Below are 25,688 nucleotides of genomic sequence, written 5' to 3'. Positions count from 1 at the left end.
TCTGCATTTCTTCTTAATGTAGCAAATTTAATGGCCAGTAGAATATCTAACAACTTCCAGAGTCAAGAAAAGATTAATTTTTAGTATTTCATATAATTATGAACCGACTTCAAAAATTTAAAATGCTTTCATAATCTACTTTTTAAGACGTATAAAAATGTGTATATGTCTTGAGGCTATGTAACTCAGGTTTCGCACATTACCCAGACTATTATTCATCCTGCATTTGGAAATGAGAGAACTTAGCAACTTCCAGCAAACGACTTTAAACATAATTTGAAGCCTTTTATAAATTGTTTCATTCGTCTATGGATGAATAATCCTAAACTAATGAAACCAGTTTAACTAGGTTGTCGCGTCTTCAACTATAGAGGTTCTACAAACTTAACGTAAAACATTTAACACAATTCATTTGTAAAGTAAATAAGTCGTTTGACCATGGTTTATAAATGAGTGTTCTGTGCTATAAAAAATAATGGAAATGGGTGGGGAGGGAGCGGGACTTTCCTTGTAATGACTGTTTCGTAAATTGTGGAGGGCGAGGATTTCGCTATGGGAGACAGCTGAACTACACTACTGGCCATTAAAATTGCTACACAAAGAAGAAATTCAGATGACAAATGGGTATTCATTGGACAAATACATTAAACTAGAACTGACATCTGATTACATTTTCACGCAATTTGAGTGCATAGATCCTGAGAAATCAGTACCCAGAACAACCACCTCTGGCCGTAGTAACGGCCTTGATACACCTGAGAAATGACTCAAACAGAGCTTGGATGGCGTGTACAGCTGCCCACGCAGCTTAAACACGAGACCGTAGTCCATCAAGGGTAGTGACTGGCGTATTGTGACCAGCCAGTTGCTCGGCCACCATTGACCAGCCGGTTTCAATTGGTGAGCGATCTGGAGAATGTGCTGGCCAGGGCAGCAGTCGAACATTTTCTGTATCCAGAAAGGTCCGTACAGGACCTGCAACATGCGGTCGTGCATTATCCTGCTGAACTGTAGGGTTTCGCACGGATCGAATGAAGGGTAGAGCCACGGTTCGTAATACATCTAAAATGTAACGTCCACTGTTCAAAGTGCCGTCAATGGGAACAAGAGGTGACCGAGACGTGTAACCAACGGCACCCCATACCATCACACCGGGTGATACGCCAGTATGGCGATGACGAATACACGCTTCCAATGTGCGTTCACCGCGATGTCACCAAACACGGATGCAACCATTATGATGCTGTAAACAGAACCTGGATTCATCTGAAAAAAAATGACGTTTTGTCTTTCGTGCACCCAGGTTCGTCGTTAAGTACACCATCGCAGGCGCTCGTGTCTGTGATGCAGCGTCAAGGGTAACCGCAGCCATGGTCTCCGAGCTGATAGTTCATGCTGCTGCAAACGTCGTCGAACTTTTCATGCAGATTGTTGTTGTTGTCTTGCAAACGTTCCCATCTGTTGACTCAGGTATCGAGACGTGGCTGTACGATCCGTTACAGCCATGCGTATAAGATGCCTGTCATCTCGACGGCTATTGAACGAGGCCGTTGGGATCCTTCACGGCCTTCCGTATTACCCTCTTGAACCCACCGATTCCATATTCTGCCAACAGTCATTGCATCCCGACTAATACGGGCACCAATGTCACGATACGATAAACCGCCAATCGCGATAGGCTACAATCCGACCTTTATCAAAGTCGGAAACGCGATTGTACGCATTTCTCCCCCTTACACGAGGCATCAAAACTTTTCACCAGGCAACGCCTGTCAACTGCTGTTTGTGTATGAGAAATCGGTTGGAAACTTTCCTCATGTCAGCACGTTGTCGGTGTCTCCACCGGCGCCAACATTGTGTGAATGCTCTGAAAAGCTTATCATTTGCATATGACAGCATCTTCTTCCTGTCGGTGAAATTTCGCGTCTGTAGCACGTCATCTGCGCGGTATAGCTATTTTAATGGCCAGTAGTGTAATTAACCTGGAACTGGGACTGTATACTGGGCACCAGTTAGCTGTTTAATCTCTCTATATACTGGGGGATCGTAAATTCCCGTTACAAACTTCTAGGAGATGTAGATGGTAGTGAGTCTCAGAGTTCTCTGTCGTGGTATGAAACGGCTAGACACGATGACGTGTACTACGTCAAACGATCCCCAGATGTCACTTATTGTCCGCTTTGCTGTGAGACCGAGTCAGTACCTGTGCATCACCGTTAGGGGAAACATGGTGCAGTACACGTTTGCGGAATACACAGACATGCTCCTTGTGTATGGCGAAGCTGCAGGTAACGGAAGAGCTGCTAGTCGGCTGTATCACGAACGTTTTCCACACCGTCACACTCCATCGCACAAACTGTTTGACTAAGTTACACAACTGCTACGAGAAAGGGGTACCTTCTCCGTGAAGAGACAGGACTGTGGTGCTACACGGCGACACCGCACACCTGAATTTGAAGAAGGTGTACTGCGTCGCATAAAGATAGCCCATCAACGAGTTCGCGAACAATTGCACGTGCAATGGCTGTTAGTTACAGTACCGTCTTGGATGTCCTGCACGAGCAACAATCACGTCCGTACCACTTACAAAGGGTACACGCTATGGGTTCAGCAGACTTTCCACAACGCGTCGCCTTCTGCACATAGTTCCTGCACCGTTCCATCGACGCGCCCCTGTTTCCACGTCGACTTCTCTTCACAGACGAATGTAGGTCCACAAGGGATTGTGGCCGGAATGCTCGAAATAGCCATGTCTGGAGGACGAAAACCCTCATGCCACGCATGTTCAGGGATTTCAAGACAGGTTTGGAATTAACGTGTGGCAGGTATTCTGGACAGTCATGTGATTGGACCATACCTCATTCCATCAAAGCTCACGGGTCCCGCAAACTAAGTCTTCCTCCGACACGTAATGGATCCGTTCTTGGAAGCTGTGCCACTGAATGCCCGCCAGGAAATAATGTTTCAGCATGATGGAGCAGGCCCTCTCTTTTCACTGGCTGTCCGGAGACATCTCAACAGACGGTATGGTGAAAGATGGATAGGCCGTGGTGGTCCAACCGCGTGGCCGCCACGATCGCTGGATTTAACCCCTATGGACTACTTCTTGTGGGGTCGTATGAAGAGTCTAATTTATGAGGCACCTATAGAGACAGAGGAAGATCTGCTGGCACGAGTTCTAGACGCTGCACAAGACACTGAGAGAGTGTGACAGAACAGGCTTCGGAGGTACAATGTGTATAACAAAGTTGATGGTCGCCACATCGAGCCGATGTTGTAATGCATCGGTACGTTGCGGCTGGTGCCGTAGATGCTGGGTTCTTGTTGTTGTCGATTAATTTATACCATAAGGTGTACGTTGTAATGCAAATGCTTAAGTAATAACGGAACGAGTCAGTATTCTTTTCAAATGGATTGCGACAATTGTACTGGGTCACGCCTAAGTACATTCCTCACGTGGGTGTGGATGAGATAATCACCTGCACTGAAACTGTCGTAGAACGGAAACGACATGTTTCCGGACATGGGGGGTTGGATTGTTTGGGGAAGGAGACCAGACAGAGACGTCATCGGTCTCATCGGATTGGGGAAGGACGGGGAAGGAAGTCGGCCGTGCCCTTTCAAAGGAACCATTCCAGCATTTGCCTGGAGCGATTTAGGCAAATCACGGAAAATCTAAATCAGGACTGCCGGACGCGGGATCGAACCGTCGTCCTCCGGACATGGGTTCCTATTCAAAATGTTATGTACTCACCACTCTCTACATGTCATAGGAGTTTGTAACGGGAATTTCCGACCACCCTGTCTAGAAGGGAATGTCCTGACTGACTGACTCATCATCGCTCAGCCAAAATCGCCAACAACAGAAACTTGAAAATTGGTGAAGGTGTGGATCTTACTTACACTATGTGATCAGAAGTATTCAGACACCTGGCTGAAAATGACTTGCAAGTTCGTGGCGCCAACCATCGGTAATACTGAAATTCAGTATGGTGTTGGCCCATCCTTAGCCTTGATGACAGCTTCCACTCTCACACGCATACGTGCAGTAGGGTGCTGGAAGATTTCTTGGAGAATGGCAGCCCATTCTTCATGGACTGCTGCTCTGAGGAGAGGTATCGATGTAGGTCGGTGAGGCGTGGCACGAAGTCGGCGTTCCAAAACATCCTAAAGGTGTTCTGTAGGATTCAGGACAGGACTCCGTGCAGGCCAGTCCATTACAGGGATGTTATTGTCGTGTAACCATTCCGCCAGAGGCGTCGATCTTGTTGAGAGATGCAATCGCCATCCCCGAATTGTTCTTCAACAAGTGCGAAGTAAGAGGGTGATTAAAACATAAATGTACGCCTGTACTGTGATAGCGCCACGCAAAAAACAAGAGGTGCAAACCCTCTCCATCAAAAACACGACCACACCATAACACCACCACCTCCGAATTTTACTGTTGGCACTACACACGCTGGCAGACGACGTTCACCAGGCATTCTCCATACCCACCCCCTGCCATCGGATCGCCACATTATGTATCGTGATTAGTCACTCCACACAACGTTTTTCCACTGTTCAATCGTCCAATGTTTATGCTCCTTACACCAAGCGAGGCGTCGTTCGGCATTTACCGGCGTGATGTGTGGCTTATGAGCAGCCGCTCGACTATGAAATTCAAGTTTTCTTGCCTCTCGCCTAACTGTCATAGTACTTGCAGTGGATCCTGATGCATTTTGGAATACCTCTGTAATGGTCTGGATAGATGTCTGCCTATTACACATTACGACCCTCTTCAACTATCGCCGGTCTCTGTCAGCCAACAGACGAGGTCGACCTGTACGCTTTTGTGCTGTACGTGTCCCTTCACGTTTCCACTTCACTATCACATCGGAAACAGTGGCCCTAGGAATGTTTAGGAGTGTGGAAATCTCGCGTACAGACGTATGACACAAGTGACACCCAATCACCTCACCACGTTCGAAGTCCGTGAGTTCCGTGTGGCACCCCATTCTGCTCTCTCGCTATGTCTAATGGCTACTGAGGTCCCTGATACGGAGTACCTGGCAGCACACTGCACTTAATATGAAAAACGTATGTTTTTGGGGGTGTCCGGATACTTTTGATCACATAGTAAATAGTGCAGTCGTTACAAAATTCCGGACTTCAGGGGGCAAAATAGAGGATGAAGGTTTTTTATTTTGAAAAACGTCGCTATTAAGGCAATTTTGAAGCTAGACCTATGAAAACTGGTATTTGGTTTCTCGGTCAGAAATAAAGAAATACCCGTTTCAGCATCTTTGTTAAGCTGACCATATGAAGGTGAAGTTGTGGGTGAAAACGTTTTTTTGAAAATATATCATTATAAAGATCTACTAAAATATTTTCAAAGATACATCTGTGAACACTGGTATGGATTTCTCGTTTACAAATAAAAACATACGTGTTTCACTGTTCTTGGAAACTGCAGCCCTAAGGGGGTGAAATAGCGGATAAGATTTTTTATGGAAATATTTTATTATGAAAGAACTAGTATGGATTTCTCGTTTACAAATAAAAAAATTACGTGTTTCACTGTTTTTGGAAATTCAATCCCTAGGGGGGTGAAACGGGAAATGAAAGTTTGTATGGAAATATTTCATTGTGCAAGTATTTTTGGAGCTAAATCTATAAAATATGTATTTGGCTTCTCTGTTAGAAATAAAACACATGCATGTCACTGTTTTTGGAAATTCAACCCCTAAGGGGATGAAATGTGGTCAGACTGATTCACAAGCTCATCATCGCCCAGCCCAAACCGCGGAGGATAGAAACTTGAAGTTTGGAGAGGGTATGGCTCTTATATTGTAGGCATCGTTTAAGAAGGGGCTGTCCGAAATTCCACCACTAAGGCTGTGAAATAGGGGATGAAAAACTTTTTGAATGTATGTGGCTGTTAAGGGAATTTTGAAGCCAGAACTACGAAAATTGGTACATAGCTTCTCAGTCAGAAAATTAAAAAAATACGTGCTTCCGTATTTTTGGAAATTCAGACGATAAGGGGGTAAAACAGGTGGTGGAAGTTTTTCTGAAACTAAGTATTTTGTTGCTACATCTACGACAGTTGGTATTTGAATTCTCGATTGGAAATAAAACATATGTGTTTCAGTATTTCTGGAAATTCAAAATCGTATGCAATAAGGGATGAAAATTTTTAATGAAATGTTTCGTTGTATAAAAAAAAAGATTTAATGCGAAATTTATGAATATTGGTATTTCACTTATCGGTTAGATACACGGAAATATTTGTTCAAATGTTCAAATGTGTGTGAATTCCTAAGGGATCAAACTGCTAAGGTCATCGCTCCCTAGAATTACACACTGCTTAAACTAAGTTATGCTAAGAACAACACGCACAGCCGTGCTCGAGGGAGGACTCGAACCTCCGGCGGGAGGGGCCGAGCAGTCCGTGACATGACGCCTCAGACCGCGCGGCCACTCCGCACGGCGAAATATTTGTAAGGGGATGAAAGTTGCTGCGCAAATATCTCCACAAGAACGCTAAAGGTATGATTAACAAAAACTGTGGACTCCAGCTACCACAATCGCTTCTTGCTCAGAAGTACATTCGGAAAAGACCATGCTTATATGACCTTAATTAGTGAGAAAAGCTTAGAAGTTGTTGTAATTTGTGAACAACATAAAAATTAGATTAAAAAATCTCTACAGACCATAGAGTGTACGCGAGCGAACCAACGGGAACTAAGCTAGTAATATAAACATTTTTATGTCCCGAGAATTAGTAAAATGTCAATAGACATGAAAGATCATAAAATAAATTTAGACAGGATTAAAGTTCATGAATGAAATATCATAAACAACGATCTATTTCTGCCTTCAGAAATTTTTTCTAACTTGTTTTATCCTTTCAGTTTTGCCTCTGTTAAGGTTTTTCCGCAGAAGGCATGACGTTAATGTGAATATTAACTTCTTGTTCAAACACTGTATTGGGACGTTTAATCAACTAATTAGTTTGAGATGTGGAATGTTCCTGCCATGACACATTTGTTTGTCGAACACGCTAAAAACGCAAGTTGTTATTTGCATATTGTTACATGTGGAGGGATGCATTGACCAGTTTGTAACGAAAAGATCCAGCAGTTATCTCCTGTATTTTTCCTAGCGCAGCAGGCAAACGTCTGATCATCTGGTATCTTCTAAAGTTGTCTGAATGTCCCTGTCGGCTTTCTTCACCCCCTGATGTGTATTCTAACACGTGAACAATGAGCAGAAGATAATGGAATGGCAAGTGGGAATACCTCAACGCTACTATAAAGAAAGTCCCAAAGTAAAAGGATGCCGCCTGCTTTAATTGGGATAAGTTACAAAATCAAGAAAATGAATTATTGCAGTGATAAGTCACTTGCGTTATACAATGCTAACAAATGTGTGTATGAAACTTCCTGGCAGATTAAAACTGTGTGCCCGACCGAGACTCGAACTCGGGACCTTTGCCTTTCGCGGGCAAGTGCTCTACCAACTGAGCTACCGAAGCACGACTCACGCCCGGTTTCCACAGCTTTACTTCTGCCAGTACCTCATCTCCTACCTTCCAAACTTTACAGAAGCTCCCCTGCGAACCTTGCAGAAATAGGTCAAATGGCTCTGAGCACTATGGGACTTAACATCTATGGTCATCAGTCCCGTAGAACTTAGAACCACTTAAACCTAACTAACCTAAGGACATTACACAACACCCAGCCATCACGAGGCGGAGAAAATCCCTGACCCTGCCGGGCGTGGGAAGCGAGAACGCTACCGCACGACCACGGGATGCAGGAGAACCTTGCAGAACTATCAGCGCACACTCCACTGCACAGTGAAAATCTCATTCCGGCAATTTGCGTATGTATGTATGTATATCCAGACGTGTCTTGATGAGCTCCTTAAGCTGTCATGTTAATCACTGCTGTGCCAGGTTTTATCAAACTGAAATTAATTTATAATCATTTGTCCATTATGTCTTAATTCAATTTAGGTATCTTTGGTGATTTTATGCGACCTGGATAAACTTGGTATTGCATTCATCAGTGCATCGAGATCGTTGTGAGGTGCAGTGTATGTCTGTACGTATGTTGGTATCCACAGTAGATGCTCATAATAAAATCGCAGTAGCCTAGCCACCACCCAAGCATGTGACACCGCACTAAAGCCATTAGCTAGTTTGATAGACCCAAGTGCTCAGGTAGTTTTACTGTCACTGTCTGACAGATGACGGAACAAATCCACTTCTGGCACATGCACTCCGTACTTAATGTTATAGGCTTCGTAAATAGCTTCATATGTTTTGTGTTTTCCAGCTACACGCTGCGTGTCTTGGCGATTTGCTGCTCATTGTTAATTTACATTGGGACATGTACAACTTTGATTGTGTCAGTCTCTAACAACGGTCATTTTACACTAATATCAACTACTCCATTAAACAACACTATTTAATGGATGTGGCTATATGACTCTTGTCAACAGGTGGCATGGAGGCGGAAGGACAATTTGACACATGGAAGCTACAACACCACTGACAAGCGTTTCCGCAATATAATTGACGTACGAACTGGTGAGAGGTCTCTGCAGATACTCTCCGTGCAGTTCAATGACTCCGGCGTCTATGCCTGCTTTGTCCCTGGCATACCGACCAAGGAACACTCGGTATATCTCTCTGTCATCGGTAAGTTCGTATGAGGCTGGAATGATCAGTTTGGCAAATAATATTAATTATTATTTTACTGTCTGATGTCATCTCAACTCAGCTGATTACATTCAGTGAAATTTTAATATTTATTAATCCCTCACATTTATTCCTATCCCTTCATAGTAATTGTTCCCAGCACAGGTAACTTCTCCCTTCCCTCAACCCCAAGCAATTATGATGATTAAGATACAATTAAAACCACATATGTCTAAATCTGCAGACAGGGTGTCTACTAGACCACGGTGAAATAGTGCTTGTGCATTTCCCGTCACTGTGCCTCTTGTGCGAACAGCCACATTTTCCTAGTGTAACACATTTTTCTTTTCTTTACTAACCTTGCTCACGTCAGTTACAACACTCTGTGGACGCAGACTAGTAATGTCTCGTAATAAGAATTACACTTGTGACGATTTAGTCACAATCAGCTTGTCTCTAAAAACAAATGCCACCATTTTTCCCTTTGACAATAAGGTTTTCATATTTTCTGGTGTAACTTCCTTCATACCCACTCTATTTTAATTACAGAGTAGCTTGCAGATGTGTATACACATTTCGTTTACCCATTGATGAAATCCCTCAGATTATGCTAAGCTCTTTCCATACGAAATTCAGAAATGTCTCTATTCGAAAATTTCTCACTTAGTCAACAAATGCGGCGCTCTTCTTCATGATCTCAGCTTTTTCATGCAATGTACTTAAGTATATTGTGTACCTGTAATCATGTTTCTGTTGAACGAATCTGTGCAGTTTAATATGAATGTTTACATCAACAATTAATATTAGTTAGTATTTCAAGTCAGAGAAAGTGCTTAAAGTAATTAACAAAAATATTACTAATTTCCAAACAGTAATTTGAAGTATATTGTGTATTAAATGATTGAATTATGAATACTGTTGGTAGCACTTCATCACTTGAAACCCAGAGCACAGCTGATTTGTGGCAGCAATGGAAAGCAACAATATTTACAGAACTCGAGGTGCAGAGAAACAGTCCCGGCGCTACTTTTGACTTACAACCGGTCTCATTTCTTTGAGTGTCACACTTTCAAAGAGTCGCTCTTAAACAAGATATTTTCTTTTATAATTGTAATAGAAATAATACGAGTACTTTCTTTATAAGTTTTTAGTTGTTTAAATTTCGTATGATTATCTTCTGGGAAGTAAACAATATCTGAACAATATTAATAATGGTTCAACTGGGCACAATAAATATTTTGACCATACTGCTACAACAGCCACTTTTTGGAAAAAAATGCCCTTTCAAGGCACTTTTTCTTGGAGGAATCATGCATGACTGTAAGCATTTATATACTTAATCAACTAAGAGAACAAACAAACCCTGCATTAATGGATAACTTTGGGCAAATCTGTATATATTGGAAGAAAAACCTTGTTGAAAGCATATATTGATTCTACATGAGGCTACATGACTTTACTCCATCAACGTAAGTTAATTTTAGGGGGATATAGAGAATTATTTTGCACTTTTGCTAGTGAGAGTTAGTCTGCCTGTATCCTGAATTTGGTACGATGCACATAATTTGCAATATTTCATTCTCCTCAAGTCATTATAGCTGAGGCTTACTGCCCTTTCCTTTAACTGGTTAACCATTTGGTCATCAAATTTGACTGTAAATGAATGTGGAGTGAAGAAAACCGTTGCGTGTGATGCAATTTCGCTTGGCAAACCAACAAGGCATGGGCAAGTTAGATATTCCTCAAGTTTCTTCATTGTCTTGTATTCTTGTATGCCCCCCCCCCCCACCCCCGCAGCGACGCAGGGACTCCTGTAAACATAGATAGATTTTCAACCTGTTAATCCCGCGAGTAAGATATAACAATAACCTTTTCTGTAGCTCGGAAGCAGGTACTTCCTGCCCGACTACTCTCTGTTTCAACTCCTGAACACTAGGGCTTTTTCTCGTCTGCTAATACGGCGCAAACCCAAGCCGTGCCCTCGATCTGTTCGATGTTACGTCAGTGAACATACGGCTTAGAGCATCGGCCATCTGACTGTAGGAGCCTCTTGTATGTTTGACGAAGAAATGGAATGCTGAAATACGGATGGTGTTACAGGCAATGTGACCTGTTTGAGTGGTCGAGCAAGGACCAAGATAAAGCCTGATTATCCTTTTTAAGGGAAAACTCTCGATTATCAAGATACAATTTGAATTTTTTTAGCACAAAAGGGACCGCTAACGCCTCTAATTCATAGACCGAATATTTTACCTCGGCAGGAGACAAAGATCGGGAGGCATACGCTACAGGCCGTCTTTCACCTTCTTGCTCTTGCAGCAAAACGATTGCAACAATGTATCTATTGGCCAAATAGGACGAGATTTTAACACTAGACTTAAAGAACACGGACACGAAATTGTAACTGAACACACAGATTTTAAACATAAATACTATCAAGAAAACTTTAATTACATTGAACACGAAAAGACATAAAATGGTAAACAAAACTCACACGGACCATAGATAAAATTTAAAGGAAAATAAGAACAACGATAGTTAACGTCATCTCTGGTAAGCTGTATATACTTTGTAAACAAAAAGCATCATAGTAAAGAATTGCCAAAACTGAATTGCCAGAACATCTGACAAAAACGTATTTTTACGTTTCCATCACTACAAGAACTGTTATACTTACCGAGACATGACAGAAAGACTTTACTATAGATGCAATACGGTCGTCACTTCCGACTAGACGTAAGTACCAGCGCAAATGTAAAAGTAAAACAGCCACAGTTTTTATACAGATAATCTTACTAATGTTATTTCGAGGACCACTTGGTAATGGCACTAAGTCGAAACAGGCCTGCCATGTAAAAAAAAAAAAAAAAAAGAGGAAAGAAAAGAGCATATTGTCTTATTGCAGCTGATTTAGAACATTCATCTCCATAATGGCTTATACCGATTTCCTTTTTATCATTAGGTGGTCGGAAGTTCGGATTGGCTTGGTTCGCTCCTGATGTTTGAAATCCGCTGCTCTTCGGATGTAGTGTGAACAGACGCATCTTTCTGGCGTAAGGACACATTTTCTTCACCGATCTTAGTCACGTCCATTACAAGTCTCTATAGATGCGGATCAATTAAGTGTCGTACTAAGAACTACATTTTTGTCCATTTAATCACTTCAGTAACAATGACACTCTGCGTGTCTCTAAAAAAAAAAAACGAATACCACTAATTTTCCCGTCGACCAAAGGGTTTTTATATTTCCCCGTGGAACTTCACTTTCATCACCATTCTGTTACGATTATCCATTGCATCCGCGAAGTTCTTCCTCAACGGCGAGTTCCACGTGTTTCGCCATGCGGGGCTTGTAAAGTTGGCAGCGCATTCATGTCGCTGTATAACCTAGAGACCGAGATTCACTGATAGTGGCTGCATTTACGTTGGGAGATGGGATTCAACATTATTGCAATAGTAAAAATGACCTTAATTACATTAATTACAATTAAATACACTGTAATCACCAATATTACAGTAGGTGCTGGAAATGTTTTCCTCTTTCTTGAAGGCATAATTCAACACGTTCACATTTGTTTGCGAACAGCTTTACCAATGTTTTATGTGTAATCGAATGCAGATAATAAATCATCGCTATCTTCAATTCATCTCTTTTCTTTGGACTATGTTGATACACAACTGCAACCCAAACGGGATAGTCGGGCGGAGACAGATCAGGTGAGCGCCGGGGCCAGAGGCCTTTCGTAATTACTTTCTTTCCAAAGCCTTCATCTGCAAATCGTATGCACTGGTGTGCAATATGAGAAGTAGCATATTCTTGTTGGATAAATGATTGATTGGTCTTATTTTCATTCAGCAGGGCAATAAATGGATGAGTGATGTAGAAATAATAGATGTCGGAAATGACGGTAGTATCGAAAAATGTCGGCCCTGTAATTCGCACTCGCGTTATGGCAACCCAAATTCCGATTTTCTCTGGATACAACACGTGAATTTTATGATGACAAAATTCGTGAATTTTGAGGATTAATGTAGCCAGCTAGGTGTAACCAAGACTCATCAGTGAAAAACGTCCGATCTGAAACACCAACTCCATGTCGGTTAAGAAATCGCTGAAACAATTCACAATACGCTATTCGTTTCGCATGCTTCATACAATTTAATTGCTGCACAGCAGTAATTTTGTGTGGATACATCCCCAGTTCTTTGGTTATAGCCTTATGTGCTGTGGTACGAGTGAATTTAGCCCCTTGCGATAATTTCCTTACTGATTTTGTTGGACTCCACAACATGATTCCCGAAATGTCGTCAAGCTTCCGTTCTGTTAAAATTGTGGACCTACCAGTTCGTGGTACATCATGAACTGAACCTGTTATGAGGAATTTGCGAATTAAATCGCGCACAGTGTCACGGTGCGGACACATCGAAGTAGGAAAACGCAATCCAGATTGCCGATTCACATGCTCCCTACCGTTTCCTCCTACACGGAAAACCTCTTATATTAAAAACGGTCTATCTGCAGTAGTTAGCATTCTTACTACACTCACCTTACGCTACTTCTCCTCACCCTTCCCCATCCCACCGCCCCTTTACTCGCAGAACGGCGAGGTGAGAGCTGAACGTGCTACCAACATTTCGCGCCCAGTTTTGTGTGTAGGTTGTAGTTATGGATATACAAATGCTTCAGATTTTACTGTGTTCTACCCATACATATTTCTCAATTGTCCCTCTTCGAAAACTTGTTGCTTGGATTCAACAAATGCGACACACGTCATGTGTGGTCCCAAGTTTCACATATGCAGAACGAGGTTTAGTATATTATTTACCTGTTACTATGACATGTTTATAATCACTACAATCTCATCAGTCTTAATATTACGGTATTCTGTCACCATACCTTGAATTCGATCCATTCTTTTTGCCATAAGAAATAAAACTCAAGTTCAGTAGTGTGGAGAATCCGCCATTGCGCAAACTATTGTGATCTCTTGTTTCTCAATAGCCGACCAGTGATGATCTTCCACAGCAACCAGTCACCTCTATGAGTCTTCAGTCACGATCGTCACTATTTATACAACAACAATCTTTTCCACCTACCACTATGTAAAATTGATTGGGTAATTTAAGCTAGTTTGTCAATATTCTGTGATTTGTGTACCACGAATAACAATAATTGTAGCCAGAATCACAGTTTAGTTTTGTCAACTTGGAAACGTACTGCCGTTGAATGTGATAGAGTCCAGGTTCAATTTTCTGCCGTCTACATTACATCACATCAAACAAAATAAGAAAGACTTCTATGGTCTCCACACATGGCAAAGTTCAATGAAAACAAATGTGCCATCACAATTTACATTTCTTATTATCATTTACACTGTCTGATGTATTCTCAACTGCTGTTTGAATGCTCCACTGTTTGAACGGATCTCAGGGATGATGTTGGTGTGGTCGTGGAAATTAAATACCATTTCGGCTATACAGTTGTGTGTTACCTTCAGCTACGAGTGCCAGGAATGTCGAGACAAACTTCAGTACTGAATTGTACCTTGCTTTTACTGGTTTGGTAGAATTCTGTACATTTTAGAACTTGTCCACTACTCTTAAGTAGAAGTATGTATGTGTTTCTCAGTCTTCACTTTGATATTTTCGGTATCATTAGACATGGCTGGGGGAAGTCGTAACAACGAGACGATTTACACAAGGGGCAGTAGGAAAATAAGTTACCCCGGTCGACTGTGGCAGAGTTGTGTTATATGGGCGAAAGACGACACGGCAGGTGACGCGCACGTGCAAGACGCCGATAACCACTGGGTAGAGGTGGACCGCGATCAAGCAGAGAGCGCTGTCGCAGTGCCTGCGCAAAGCGGAGGCCATCCGCTCAGTCCTTTCCCGGAGTTATGGAGAGAAGGTGCGTTTTGGAGTCGTGATCACAGGCGGAAGTGAGAGCTGTTATCCGCTATGAACGGGCACGTGGAGTATCAGGCACAGAAATTCATAACCGCCTTGTTGAAGTGTATGGGTCAGGTGTGATGTCGAGGCAAATGGTGCGGAGATGGTGCCAACAATTCAGTGACGGACGTCAGCATGTGCAGGACATACCGAGACCTGTACGGACGCTCACGGCCACTACAGATGCAAATGTCAGGAAGGTGTATGACATGATTAAAGCGAACCGGCGTATCACCATCGATGGAGTAGCGGTAGAACTTGGAATCGGACATGAACGAGCTCACAAAATCATCCACGACATTCTTTCATACAGGAAGGTGTCAGCACGATGGGTGCCGCGCCAACTGACCCCGACACAGATGGAATAACGCATGGCGTTCAGCCTGGAACAGCTCATTCCTTACCATGACTCTAGCAATGACCTTCTGTTTCGGATTGTGACGGAGGATGAAACGTGGGTCCACCTTTACACATCCATTGAATGGAAACATCCGTCATCACCTGTCCGAAAGAAGTTCAAAAGCACTCCGTCTGCAGGTAAATTGCTACTCACCATTTTCTGGGACGCCAAAGGAGTTTTGCTGCTGGACTTTCTGGAGGTTGCCACCATCAGTGCTGCGCGGTACTGTGCCACTCTGTCGAAATTTAAAGGGGTGATTCGGAAAAAGCGGTCTGGCCTTCTCAGATCTGGCGTTCTGCTGTTGGATGAGAATGCGAGACCACACACGGCGACGGCAACGCAAAACCATATTGCAATTCTTTGTTGGGAGGGCCTACACCATCCGCCTTACAGTCCGGATCTCGCACTAAGTGACTTTCATCTGTTTCCTGCTTTGAAGAAGACTCTCGGCGGAAGGCGCTTTGGCAGCAATGCAGACGTCAAACACGCCGTTCAGCGCTTCTTCCGTATGCAACGCCCTTATTTTTTCCTGGAAGGCTTTCTGAAGCTTGTAAAGCGGTATGAGAAATGTGTCAATGTACTTGGAAATTATGTAGAAATATAAACATAGGTCTTATCCTTAATGTCTCATTCTCTTTTTTTCCCATCACACACACCTCTGACCACAGTCGACAGGGGAAACTTATTTTCCATCTCCCCCTCGTATATTAGCCCGGTAGACAGGCTTTAGTGCCCTGAGAGAGGTGGAGGGGATTTTGATATCCATCGTCCATGCTGGAGAAATGAAGACAGTCCTACGGTACTTGGGGCGGGAAGTCCCGCAGTAAGCCTCAAACACAAGCATGTGCGTTTGGCAAACTGTTACAGCCCAGCATAGGTGTCGTTGTTTCAGGCACCACTAGATGTTGTCTCGGCAGATTCGTTCCTCTATAACCGACGGTGTCTTAGTCGTCAACGCTTGTTTCCATGCTCAACTAAACCGAAAGACTGAATCTCAGTTGATGTTCTCACTGCTTTTTTAAAGGTCACCTGGGTGCTGTGTATAGCCGTTTTTATCAGCGAAGGAGAAAAGCACAGGGTGATGCCGGCAGTTACATGTGTTACCAGACAAGTAGGCCACAGTGAAGTAATTGTGGAAGATTGCCTGGAAGACGCGATGGAAAAATTTCGAAATAATATGTTATATAAAACCCTAAAATTTGTACAGACGTGTTTATAACAAAGAAACAGGCATGTATGAGTACATTACCTTACCTTTATTGATCCGCAAAGTCGCTGCTGAAGATGTTATACAACTGCTTAGTTGAAAGATTTTTGTTTTTCCACAACATCTGATATTATGTCCAAAAGCCATTGAATATTGCTGATAGAAGTGGAAATGGAGGGGAGGATGTATTTAAAGGATTTTATTGTGTATTCAATGAATCTGTACAGTTTAATATGAATGGTTACATCAAATAATGATTTTACTTAATATTTTAATTGCAGACAGTGCCTAAAATAATTAAGAAACATTATTAATATTATAAAATAATTTGAAATATATTGAACTCTTATAGAATTTCAGTTTTGAGGAAGAATCTGGCTGCAATGTTTGATATACAACCAATCCCATTTTTTTCCGTTGCTACACATTAAAAAAATCGCCGTTCTTTTATTTTTGTAATATAAGTCATTGTATTCACAAATTATTATATTTTAAAATCTGGAATGATTACCCTTCAGGAAATCAAATTTCCAAACATACATTAATAGTGGTCCAAGTGGATGCAATGCATGGATGAAAAATTTTGTCATTCCTTGACTGTTGTGCTAAAATAGTCACTTTTTGCAAAAAAAAAAAAAACTTTTTAAAAGAGTATTTTGCGGTTACACATTCATTTTCTTAAAGTAGCCATTCACCTAAGAATCCAAAGTCATCATTCACAAGTACATTATTATGAACAAATCAGTATAATTTGGGAAAAAACACTTTGAAAACATTTAATGTTTCTGCACGATGCTACATGACTGTATTTCATGAACGTATTTAAAGTGAGTAGGAATCGAGGAATATTTTGTACTTCCACTACAGATGGTCAGTGTTCACATTTCCTAAATGCAGTATCATATATACAATTTATATCATTCATGTTTCCAAATCATTGCATTTAATGAATACTGGTTTTTCTCTTTCACTAATTCAATATTTCATCATTACATTTACCAACATATTTATCTGGTTTTTCTCACTGTCAGGAATACCATGATTTTTCTTACAAAATGTTGTATCTCTGTCTCAATATTTCTCATTAATTTCTAGTTTGAATAGTTTTCTAATATGAATAAAATTTATGACTTGAATAGTGCTTAATCCTCTAGGAGAGAAAAAAAATTATAGTGATGCAGGTTCAAAGTTACAAATTTGTACTTTTAAAAGTCCATGTTCTTATTGACACCTTTCTGTGGTTCATAGGAATTGTTCTGTCAATGTTTAAATAATCAGCAAATTTGGTGATTAGAGAAATGGACAGAGCAACTGCCAATTAACAGATATAGTCTATTAAGACAGTCTGGCATGTGAAATTACTGTTATTTCCAGTAAGGAATCATGCAGGCAGAGTCAGCAATGGTAAAATAATAGTATTAGATATTTATGAAACCAAATGAATCTTACTCAATTAACATTAAACAGACAAGTCTGTGCATAATGCTCATTATAGAGAAAATGTTGTGTATAAAGTAGAATATGCACATGAATATTTTTTAAGAAATTAAAAAAGAAATTGGATGCATGTGTTGACAGATGTTAACAAAAAACCTTTAACTTCCATGGAAAAACACAGGTACAAAATGTCCAAGAACTGTTTCCCTCTGCTACAGTGTATACAGAAAGAATATATTATTATGATCATTTAACTGGAGACTTTATGCCACCACCATGATATAACTAGAATCTGAAACAGAAGAACCCTTCCATTACATTTTCAAAAGCAGTCTGGTTGTCATACATAAAATTTTGCAAGAGAAAAGTAGGATGTGATAATTAACTAAATACTGAAGTGAAACACATAAATTTATGAAAAGCAGGTTGATACCATAACGATACATTTTATAGTCACTTTAACATATCTTCATTTTGAGGCAAATAACTGTTAAAGTCATCAGACAAAGTAATGAAAAATATTAGAACGTATTTTCCAGTATATAAGAATACCTTGGTTATAAGGAGAGGTTTTTATCTGCAGAAATGCAAATATGTGACGAATCTTTGCCATTAAAGACTACTATATTGCAGTGGCCATGTTGGTTTGATGTACTCTGCAATGTGCTCCTTACATGCATGAATGCATGTCAGAGGGAACAGGCACTGCTGCAGTCGCCAGCTGTATGAAATACAAAAATTGTATTTCATTTGCGAATACAGTGAACTGCAACTGCCTAATTTATTGTTGACAATGAAAATTTGTGCTTGACCACAATCAAACCGGGATATCCTGCTTGAGAAAGATGTGAGAGAAGGATTATCATAGTGTTGGGAAAGATAAGTTCGCAAGCAACACATATATGATTAATTGTCAGTCAGTTTGCATATAGAAAAGATTAGTACTCAAGCAAATTATCAATCCATGTTGATGTCAATAATCTACATGCATTTGATGCTTTTATATAGGTGTATTATAAAGAATTTGAATTTAGTACCTCATGAGAAATAGAAAGAAATTGAAGAATGATTCTAATCACGGATAAATTCCTGAAGTGGATATTGATTATCTAATACAATTACGTGATTCTCCCAAGAACATACTATTCACACCAGTAAATAAGAATACTCCATGAATAAATGTATGAAAATTGCTGAAAAATGTTATTTAAATCACCATCATTGTGTAATATTTATATTATTTTTCTTATGACGCTTCTACATTTAAGGAAATCAGTAAAACTCTGTGGTCACATTTGTCCGCTTGTTAGCTATCCGGCAGGACTATGTTATTATCTTTTCCTGTCACCCTGGAGGAGTTTCCTGGTGTAGAGCATAGGACACCCAAACCGTGATTTCATGGTAGCAACCGAAGGCGTCATTAATGTAGCTACGTTGGGGCATTTTCTTTCCAGGGTCTGACGGCTCTTCTGGCGGGCAGAGCGCAGAAAACTCGTCTTCCGTGGTGACGGCGGTTCTCGGCAGCACTGCCTACCTCTCGTGTAGTCTGCCCAACATTGGCAGTTCATTGGTGAGCCACAGTCTAACTTGAATAGTCGCTAGACTCATTTTCTGTAAGTTGTTATGGGCTGACAGCTGGGGTGACACTAGCGAACCAACCTGCCAGAAGTCTGGTTGTCTCTTGACAATATATGGGCACAACAAATAATACAGATGTTAAGTCTTTTCCTTCATAATTTACAACATGTACTGTATGTTTGTATCCCAAGCTTTAGTAAACTGCCAAGAGAAATGAATGGTTGTAAAGTAAAATTACACAGATTTGAAACTGGTGTATGAAATGACTAAACATCAACCTGTTTCGGATCAAATGTTTTCGAATTTCCTTTAGTACTTCATTGTCGCAACTGTTGATGTGTTTTTGTGCAAAACAGAAGTTTTTCAATAAAAACATTTGTTACACTGATTGGTAGCGGGAACAGTAAATACAATGCAAACTGGCTACTTAACATGTATTAACTATTACAAATTCTGAGATGAAAAATCAAATGACTGCAAGCCACAGCGATATCCATGCTAAATAAGTGAGTAACTGGAAATGAACATTGCTTCGCAGCTTACAGGTAGCCAGTTACATGTGGCCCTTGCTATCCAAGAACTTAAATATTGCACACAACGGCTACCACGCTCATCTGGAGAATAGATTTGTCAAAGGTATCAGCTACCATGGTGTCACTTGTGTGCCAATTAAATTTCTTCTAGCTATACATTCAAGATCCATAATATTTGAAGGTGGCACTTCCATCTCAGTGACAAAAATTACAAGAAAATGGTAATGAAAAAGTCTAAAATAACGCTTCATGAAGTAACTAGCACATGCAGCATCACATAAACTTCCAAAACCCCGAGACAATCACATATAACACACAATTAATTGGAAACATCAAAATACTAGCTCAAAATAAAGGCTTGTAACAGTTTTATTATCAAATCTCACCAGCTCCGTGCCGCGCTGGATTAACCGAGCGGTCTAGAACGCTGCAGTCATGGGCTGTGCGGCTGGTCCCGGTGGAGATTCGAGTCCTCCCTCGTGCATGGGTGTGTGTGTTTGTCCTTAGGATGATTGAGGTTAAGTAGTGTGTAAGCTTAGGGACTGATGACCTTAGCAGTTAAGTCCCATATGATTTCACACACATTTCAACATTTTTGAACCAGCTCCGTGAACAAAAATTTTGAGTAAGTTTAACACAGTTAGCATCTAGTTTAAACAGTTGCGCACTAGACAAATCCTTACCAATTGAAATGAACCATTCTTACACGATACCCTTAGTGACTAACAAACTGAGAATGGTGCTGCCTGTGAGCTTCGTTTTAGCTCGCGTGTAGAAGCAGACACTGTGAATCTGGCAACATACGTTGGGGACAATTTGACACATCCAAGTTGGAGAGTTTGAAGAGTGCACACGCCTGAAAACAGTCAACAATAAAGAAGCGAAAAGTGGAGAAAAGTCAGAACGAGCCAGTTGCAATCCATATGTGGCTGAGTGGAGTGCATCTATCCACAACATATTCTCTCCCGGAAATTCCACTGCAATACAGCAATAACCCCAAAACCATTGCTGAGCTGAAAACAGCCATTCAGGAGGTCATCAACAGCATCGATATTCCCACAATTCAGCGGTTCATGCAGAATTTCGCTATTCGTCTGCGCCACATCATCGCCATGCTCTATATATGAGACATGGCCACGACAGATGAGATGTTGTGGCCTAAACTGTTTTAACCCTTAGCCGTGAAGTTGGTCTGCGACTGAAACCGGTCGATATTTGGGTTTTAAATAAAAAAGGAGCTGATGGTCAAACATCCATTTCATACATTACTTGACGGCTGTTAGTAGTCACCTTCAAAAAATGTTCCCTTGAATTAGTCTAGGCAGAGTTAGATGCAGAAACAGTGGCGCAACTTTGCGCTCACCCCGACGTTGTCATTTAACAGGGTAAGCAACGGTTGGAGCCTGTTGGCAGGCAGATCACTCATTGGTGACACCGGCAAAGTATTTTCCATCCCTCTTTGTGCAAACCATGTGACCCATCCGTCTACAGAGTTTGTAATTGTAGTCGGATTATTAAATAAAAGAAGTGTCTTCTAGTCTTCTGCATGCAGTAAATCCCATACTGAAAAACTGTCTGTTGGCTTCTATCTCGGATTCTTCGGCCGACATTTGTTTGATAATTTTCTGACGTTTCGCCAGTACGAGTGGTTGGCATGGTCAAAACTTCACTCTCCATTCACGGTGGTGGTCTGGACTCGAGCTCCCGGCTGCAGGTGTATTTGCCTGACGCGCCAACGTCCAAGGGCTTTCCCATGACCATTTCCTGTGCGGCTCTCCTCTTGCTACGAGTAACGGTCGTTTGCTGCAGCACGGGAATCCAGGATCCGTTCATCTTGAGGTTTTCTTCTTTCTTGTCGAAGCTGTTCTCCTGTTTGTGTATTTCTGTAGCTTCTCTGGACAAGCGGGTATCATAGCTCTTCGCTACAGCCGCCGCGCGGGATTAGCCGAGCTGTCTAGGCGCTGCAGTCATGGTCCCGGAAGACGTTAGAGTCCTCCTTCGGGCATGGGTGTGTGTGTGTGTTTGTCCTTAGGATAATCCAGGTTACGTAGTGTGTAAACTTAGGGTCTGATGACCTTAGCAGTTAAGGCCCATAAGATTTCACACACATTTGAACATTTCGCTACAGCCAGACCTCCCGTGCCGGCGAATTTTACAAGGTGGTCCGTCCGCCCCCGGTAGCTGAGTGGTATTGAGCGAGGTGGCACACTGGACTCGCATTCGGGAGGACGACGGTTCAATCCCATCTCCGGCCATTCTGATTAAAGTTTTCCGTGATTTCCCTAAATCGTTTCAGGCAAATGCCGGGATGGTTCCTTTGAAAGGGAACGGCCAATTTCCTTCCCAATCCTTCCCTAACCCGAGATTGCGCTCCGTTTCTAATGACCTCGTTGTCGACGGGACGTTAAACACTAACCACCACCACCTCTTCCAGGCATATCACTTCACAGTGACGACTCTCAGCGCCGTACTTTAGCGGGGCTTTTCGCCCGCAGCTCGTGGTATTGTGGTAGCGTTCTCGCTTCCCGCGCACGGGGTTCCGGGTTCGATTCCAAGAGGGATTATGTATTTTACAACCTTATCCACGTTCTCATGCATCGACAAAAAAAAATTAAAAAGAAAGGAGACAGAATGTGTTATATTTTGTTGTATTGAATGTTTTTTTTGTTTGGCTAACAGTCATTTGTATATGTTTAAATGGAATGGTACCTTGAAGAAATCTTGCATAGTGAATATATATGTAGTTTTAGTTTGTTCAATACAAATTATAAAAAAAGAACAGGATGTGTTATATTTTGTTGTATTTAATGTTATTCTAATAATTTGTTTACCTAACACTCATTTGTATATGTTTAACTGGTACCTTGAAGAACTGTTGTTTTATATATATATATATATATATATATATATATATATATATATATATATATATATATATACTCTCCATCTGTTCAATAATAATAATTTTTTAAAAAAAGTGCTCAGCGTGACAGAATGTCAATTCTAAGGGGCCGGATTCGATTCCCAGCTGGGTCCGATATTTTCTCCGCTCACGGACTGGGTGTTGTGCTGTACTAATCATCATCATTTCGTCCCTATCGACGCGCAAGTCGCCGTAGTGGCGTCCAATCGAAAGACTTGCTCCCGGCGAAAGTTGTACCCGGCGGTAGGCCCTAGTCACACGACATTTATTTTATTTACTACGTGGTCCGTCTCACACGGCACGTGCTCTGCCACAGCAGATTTCTCCACCTGCCACAATCTGCAACGCCGTTTATGTTCAGTGATACTGGTGTTGATTGATAGTCCAGTCATTTCAGTACAATCTTTTCCGCGTGTACAAATTATGCGCGTACATTCCCGACATTGCAAGTGGATACCTTTTCACGTTTTCCGATCTGAGACTTTCTCTGATCTTCTTTGACGGTTTGTAGATAGTCTTTACGCCATGTCTGCGTATTACGCGGCTGATTCTGTCCGTCACTCTGCGAATGTATGGCCTTTGTTAAACTTATTATATAACTGGTGGAGTACCCATAGTTTCCACAGAACGCTTTTCAGGTTTTGCATCTCTCGTCTGAGGTGCTGCAGCTCTCGTATTTGTCTTGCTCGCGTTACGAGCGTATTAATCATGTCTCTTTTTCTGACTCGGGTGGTGATTTGATAGACTATTCAGGTATCTGTCCGTGAGTGTCGGTTTTCGATATACACTGTGTCTCAGGTTTTCACCATCACTTGTGACCAGCATATCGAGAAAGGGTAGCTGTTTTTCCATTTCTATTTCCACTGTAAATATTGTACTGGCATGGAGGCTATTCCAATGTCTTAGGCAGTCACAGAGCTGTTCCTCACCATGGCTCTACACAAAGATGGTATCGTAGACGTATCTGTACCACACCTTAGGTTTACAAGGTGCCAAGTCCAGTGCTTGTGCTTCAAAATGTTCCACGAAGAAGTTGGCCACCAGTGGACTAAGAGGACTACTCGTGGCGACGCCTTCCAGCAGTTCATAGAAGTCGCCATGCCATGTCAGATAGCTCCTTACATACTACGCCCCCACAGTCATATTCTGCACATCAAGACGCTTCATTCGAATCCAAACTCGATAAGATAAAGTCAATGTTGTATGAATTCACGTAAACGATATGCAAATAACTAGTAAATCGTAAGTGCGCACCAAGATTGAAATACTCGAAGCTGGCGTACCCACACACATTCAAGACACGATGGTCGCAGGGGCTTTTAGTTCAGGAGAGGCAAACCGCACGCCGGGGAGCTGGACCCTTCAGAGTACGAGTCAACCTATCTACGACGGCTGGCGACTGCCCATAGAGCAGACAGCATTTGCCCGAGTGAAAGGGAGAACGACCCCGTGTTTGGCTCAAAAGCAAATTCCGCTACATTGTGTGGAAGCGCCCTGCCTACGCATTCTTTGCAAACATAGCATGCAGTTTCAGAGGTTTTCACAGAGAGACAGCAAACGCCAAACGCCGATGCTACAGATTTCCGGATTGGTGGCCTTAAACGAAACTTCATTCTCCCGTTTTAGGAGAGCAATGCTGATTGGCAGACGATATTCCTGGCGCCTTGAGCTGAAGAAGTAATGGAAGAGACCGAAAGGTATACTCCTTCACGTCTGGTGTGAAGAGGGGCCGTTCCGTTGTCGTTCTTGGAGTTTGAACACATAATGAGAGTGTGTGCCCTCGTACGTGTACTCAAAGAGCGAGGAACAAGTCTCTTCTCAGTACACCACTGGGAGAGCACCTCTGTCGAGAGCGAATCGAAGTGCGACTCTATATTGAGTCCTTGCGATTAAGCGTTATTCACTGTGTTGGCCGCCACACTTATTGTGCGGTGTGAACGGACAGATTATAGTTAAATGCCTGAGAGCGAATTTTGAGTGGCATCGCGGTGGACTGGTTATCTGACCGGTGTACCACGCCAATAGTTAGACTAGGGGCGAAGAGGAGTCCTTGACTTCATCAAGGCGTAGGGAAAGTTGGATTGGCGAAGGTCAATCCAGATAGAACGAGAGTTATCTTATTTGTCAGCAGCGAGCGGTGCAGTCATCGCAGCTTACGGTATTGTGCGCTACAACTCAGGTTCGAATCCTGCCTTGGGCATGGATGTATGTGATGTTCTAAGGTTAATTAGGTTTAAGTAGTTCTACGTTCTAGGGGACTGATGACCTTAGAAGTTAAGCCCCATAGTGCTCAGAGCCATTTGAACCATTTTGAACCATATTTCTTCCACAGCAGTACACTTCACTGCATTTCACACACGATAGCCTCGACCGTACCTAGCAACATTCTAACGGCTAATTATTCAAGTTGAGTAGGCGCGGCTGTCAGCCATTCTGCCAAGTAAATAACCATCTTAAACATTGTATAGAAATTTCATTAGCGAATCCTACCCTTAAGAGGTAACTTCACATTCCGAAAAGAACCCGGAAATAACTTGTTCAGTTCATAACTAAAAGTGCCATTGTGATTTCTCAGAATTTTTGCAAAATATATAATAATTTTCGTTAGTTTCATGTTTACTTACACTAACTAGCACTACTCCATTACCCAAATATCCCACTATTTACTTAAGGAATTTTGTGAATTTTTGGGTCATTTCCTTACAGCGGACGACTCCAGAAGATATTTATTGCTGAAAGTTTTTCAGGCATTTCTCTTTAGAACCTTAGAATCTTCTGTCTGACTTATGCAGTAGTGTGGGGGTGGAAATTGCATCTTGCAGGAGCCACAGGGTAAATGGTACATCTCAGATTAATCCGTTGCGCAGAATGACAGCATAGCACGCACACGCTCACATCATGGTGAGATATTCATGAGAACTTGGTGATGTCTTGCGCCAAAAAGGGACCGAAGTTCTCCAGAGAGTCACTGA

General features: G+C 41.8%; 1 protein-coding gene across 1 annotated transcript in view; it reads left to right on the top strand.

The window, feature by feature from the left end:
- LOC126336578 (vascular endothelial growth factor receptor 1-like) overlaps positions 1-25,688 on the top strand; it is a 91,991-nt gene that overhangs the window by 12,008 nt on the left and 54,295 nt on the right. Inside the window, exons 3-4 of the mRNA XM_050000435.1 lie at positions 8,491-8,689; positions 19,137-19,252. Coding sequence (XP_049856392.1) covers positions 8,491-8,689; positions 19,137-19,252 — 315 coding nt within the window. The remainder of the gene's footprint in view (positions 1-8,490; positions 8,690-19,136; positions 19,253-25,688) is intronic.

This window comes from Schistocerca gregaria, chromosome 2, assembly GCF_023897955.1.
Source record: "Schistocerca gregaria isolate iqSchGreg1 chromosome 2, iqSchGreg1.2, whole genome shotgun sequence".
Lineage (NCBI taxonomy): Eukaryota > Metazoa > Arthropoda > Insecta > Orthoptera > Acrididae > Schistocerca > Schistocerca gregaria.
Note: the sequence above shows the minus strand (reverse complement) of the source record. Positions and strands in the feature narration are given on the sequence as shown.